The sequence below is a fragment of the Vollenhovia emeryi genome, unplaced genomic scaffold (assembly GCF_000949405.1).
Source record: "Vollenhovia emeryi isolate VEMERY1.0 unplaced genomic scaffold, V.emery_V1.0 DF939494.1, whole genome shotgun sequence".
NCBI classification, from domain to species: domain Eukaryota; kingdom Metazoa; phylum Arthropoda; class Insecta; order Hymenoptera; family Formicidae; genus Vollenhovia; species Vollenhovia emeryi.
The window spans coordinates 3,029-7,814 of record NW_011966872.1 but is presented as its reverse complement, the minus strand read 5'-3'; the positions used below and the strand labels follow the sequence as shown (position 1 = coordinate 7,814).

Here is a 4,786-nt window from a genome sequence, read left to right as displayed (position 1 = left end):
TTTTTTATTTTATGAGTTTCCTCTCTGCTATGAATTTTTTTATTTCTCCACTAAGTTTTTTCTTTTGTATTATATAATAGTAGCTTTTTCCCTTCTTTTTCTTCTATTTTCTTCAACTTTGCTTCCTCTCTACGGTTTTTTCTATCTTGTATTTCTATTTGTTTCTTTAATTTTCCCTCTTGGAGTTGCGTATGATGTTGCTGCCATTCTTCAGATGTCAAAATTGTAGAAACTTTTTTGATTGACTGTCTAGATTTTTTACTTAAGATTGCATCAGGCCACATCAAAGCTCTCTTAAATGGTGATGGAACTTGTGGTCTCCCTTCTCTTTCATTGCAACTTATAGAATTAACTGTAGAAAATATTATTCATTGTACATAATTATAAGTAATATTGCATTTAATATTCAATTTATATATACCTTCCGTTGTATCAATTTTAGTCTCCCTTGATTTATCGGAGTTAATATTTTTTGTAACTGTATTTTTAATGTCTGTAAGCACATTCTTATTGAAAACATTGACATTCTCAAATCTTTTCGACATATTATTTTCACTTAAATCTGGTCTTTCAGTTTCCTTTTCAATCAGATACGTATTTAGTTCTCTCGTCACATTAGTAATGTTTTTCTTAACTTTTTGACTTGATGTAGAATTTTCAACGACCATATGTGTTCTCTTTCTGGATTCTTTAAATAGATTTTTTACTTATATTAGTTGTTTTTATATTTTGTTCAGCTCACAAAGACAAATAACAATTACACAGCCCCACAAAAAATTTTTTGTCCGGCGGACCAGACTAATTAATTCCTACGTATTTTGGGTCGCTGAATCCGAATCCGAGGTCAGAATTCTAAAGTTGGCTCGTTTTTTCTTCCTATCCTCAAAAAACATACTTTTTGGTATATTTTGTGCCATAATAAAAAACGTGTGCTAGTTTTTAAATTCTGATCGTGAATTCAGATTTAGAAAGTTACATAATACTTCATTAGATTTATCACATTCAAAATGGTGGATCCAATATGGCGGATGTTTATAAAATTGGTCCAATTCGCTTCCCACGTAACAATTCGACATCTTTTAAACGTCTAAAGGACGTCCCGTTCGTCATGCACGGACATCCGTATGATGTAAGGAAGACGTCCAGTAGACATCTTTTGTACGTACAGTCTATCGCCCAAAGACGTCCAGTAGACATCGTCAGTACGTACATTGTACCGTCCAAAGATGTTGACGCGTCATTCTAACGACATTTATAGGACGTCTTTGGGTCCAATGGCTGCGTTTAGCAGAAAAAGCTGTCTTGCAATTGTTGTAACAATCCTGAATCTGATGCTCTAAGATTCAGCAATTAAGAACATACACCAATCATCTGTTACGTCAAAACCTCTTGGAATAAGTTTCGGAAGGAAAATAGAGATTGACGGGATCCGACGGATAGGGCTCCCAGACGTGGAGGTATGGAATGACGTAACTAGCAATTTTAAATGTCTCGCTAACACGCTCGGAGGCGCGTGGAAGCGAGCCGAACGCACTTTTCAAAGGCTCTAAAAAGGCCAATGTCTCGTGAGGACATTATGACTCTTTTCGAGAGCGGTGCGATCGCAGGTCCTAATTTTAGGTCAAGGAAATTAATCCCTATTACCCTGGGACGGACCTTGTGCACTCTCAAAGGGGAACGAAGGGGGCGATGTCCTTAGAAATAAAATAAATGAGAAAGAAATAGGTTTAACATAGCATTATATTTAAGATTTGTGCGAACAGATAACTTTGGTCAAGCATTACAATTAGGAGTATATGTATATACAGGGTGGGTCTTAGCTGCTGTCCGGGCCCTTTTGCAATAAGAGATGGATTACCGACTGCAACTTTAGTTCACTGAACGGCACAAGAGGGCAGCTGCTTAGATCTCAGGGATGTTGCAGGCAAGTTGAAAACTTGTTCCACTTACAGACATCACGCGGAGAAAAATAATTTGCTAACACAATACAGGGTGATTCAAAATAGGTATGGTGTCCTTGAAATGTCGTATTCCTGATTAAATTCTAAGACGATTTTTCTCTTAACAAAATGTTCTCCGAAGCTTAGTTTTTGAATTATTAAAAGAAATAGTCAGCGAATAACTGGCCGAGTACAAGAGGCAGACAGGAGGGTAGACGGTGTCACATGATAGCATTTTCAAAAATATAAAAAAATTTACTTTGATGTTCCTAATCTGATGTGTATTTTTTTGAGATATTACCATTTTTCAACAATTTTCAACTCATTTTCATTTTTGCCGATTACAGCGCCATCTATCATGAAACGAAAAAAATGTCTCATACAAAAGTTACGTATTTTTTCACGGAGAATCCAAATCTGCAATAAAAAATAGGGGTTTCTGTTTAAGATTTCAAAGTCACCCCCTCCCGCCCTCGGGGGTGGTGCAGGGGGGTCGAACTTTATGTTAATGGATGACCCTCTTCGAGGTGAACAACTTTTATTGCAACTTTTTTAATCCGATTTGTATTTTTCCAAATATTCTGAAAAACAGCTTTAAATGCCTCACCCTGTATAATATATATATATATATGATAAATAAATAAAATGTTAAATCATGAAATCCCCTTGAAATACTTTTGTCAACAATAAAAAGGTTCGGAACAAACAAAAATTTAAATTAATTATACAATCTGCATTATGTACATACGATAATCGAAACAAACATGTTCCTATAAACTATTTAAATAATTACCTTTTTATTAATATTTTATCAAATTTTTTAGTTTTGTCTATCAAATATTGAAATAAAATAACACGACAATGAAAACGTTAATTAAGGAACACGCTGTAGATGAATTGATTTTTAACAACACAGAAAATTAGTGTACTGGCAGTCAAGGAAAAGTTTATATTTAATAAAAAATTTCAAATTATTGAGATAAATGTAGAATAATGTGAAAAAATCCAGATAAATAGTAACATTTCCTGATTTTACCCTGACAATTCCAGATTTATAAAATTCCCTGACAATGCCCGGTTTTCTAGATCTCCCTGACCGCTAGACACCCTGAGCCTGCATATAGTTATTATTACAGTACTTATATGTGTTATAATTTATATTTACATTACAGAATATATAAAAATCACAATTATTACATTAATGTTGAAGGGAAAAATGTGATAGAACAATTTTAAATATCTGTTTTTTTAAGAGATTGTACTTACGGGGATCTTTATTTATAATTTTTTTAGAGCCCGGTTCGAAATCTTCCATTACATACTTATTTTTATTTATTTTAACTTGTTTTTCTTTTGCACAAGAGACATTCGCATTTCCTATAAATTAATTTTAATTTATTATATACTGGCTGGATTCCGTAAAACGTACATTTACGTATAGTACACGTTACGTTTATTATAAAAAATGCACGCATATAGACGCTTTACGGAATCCAGCTACTTAACTAGTCATTTTTAATATTTATTATATTACTATATCATTAGATCTTTACCATTTTTCATAACTGTTTTTATTTTAGTATGTGTAGTCGTTTTTTCTTTCTTCGGAACTTTTGGTATATCTTTGAATATTTGGTCTGCTTCAGAAAATTCATCACTACTATTTGATGATGAGTCAGTCACTACTTTAGCGGCTCTAATTTTTCGTGATTTTTTTAAATAGGCTTCTGTTTCAGTACAAGAATTTATATCTGATAAGTCTTCGACATCCTTTAATTTTTTCCTCGCTTTTTCATAGCAAGCTGAAAAATGTTATATTATTTTAATCAATCTAGTTAACGTTTTTGACTGGACCTGGTAAACCGTTAGTAAACCAGGTATAGTCGAAAACGCTAAATTTCTTCGTGTATATCTTGGACCTTTATTACTTCCAACCATTGAAAATTAACTGTTTATGAGAATATAAAAGTTCAAATGTTTTCACATTCGCGACTAATATAAATAATATGGTAACATTAATATTCATTTATACACTTTAAATTATTATTTCTATTCATAAAATGTGGGAAAAATAAGATAAATAAATAAAATTGATTGCTATTAATAATGTTATCATTTTTAAATAAAAAGAAATATAGCGTTTTTTAATATCAAATCTGAATCACTTAATTTATTATCATACAATAAACAAATAAACAAATTTTTATTCTTTTTGAGAGATAATCCAAAATAACGTACAAAATGCTGCAATATTAAAAACCTATATATGTATAGTTATTTTACATATATTACACAACATATTAATTTAATTTTAATAAAAAGGTCAGAATAAAAAGAAAACTATATAATGAAGAAACCCACTTACAAAATGTCCTGAATATTTTGTTGACTGGGTGTTTCAACAATTTAGATTTTGGCGGTTCCATTAGTTTAACTGCTGTATCATATCGTTGATTAGTTGTATGATGTGGCCAATAAGCTTTTTTTAAATCTGCGGTAAACCAATTATTTGGAATAATTTGGACCCCATCTTCAAATTCAACAATTGAATACTTTTTTTCAGTCATCCTAGTATTATACCAAAGAGCACATTACGTTTCAGTATGTAATAGTGGGAAAACTGCAAATTTATTATTTCCACAAGGTAATTTTGCATATTTCCTTCTCACAGTTTCTAATGGCCATGATTTCAAACATGACAATACATGTACAGAATATACTCCAAGCAAAGAAGATGGACAAGGAACGTCAAATAGATCCTTTTTTTCCAAAAATTCATATCCTATAATCATAGGAATGTTTCGTTCTCGACAGTGCGCTACATTTTCGATACATAGTACTGTTAC

General features: G+C 31.8%; 1 protein-coding gene across 1 annotated transcript; it reads right to left on the bottom strand.

Annotated features, from left to right (window-relative positions):
- Positions 1 to 3,138: 3,138 nt before the first annotated feature.
- LOC105557414 lies at positions 3,139 to 4,507 on the bottom strand. The gene is made up of 3 exons (XM_012004660.1): positions 4,306 to 4,507; positions 3,494 to 3,742; positions 3,139 to 3,317 (listed from the first exon to the last, which is right to left on the bottom strand). The coding sequence occupies exons 1-3, from the start codon at positions 4,505 to 4,507 to the stop codon at positions 3,139 to 3,141; spliced, it is 630 nt and encodes a 209-aa protein (XP_011860050.1).
- Positions 4,508 to 4,786: the final 279 nt, after the last annotated feature.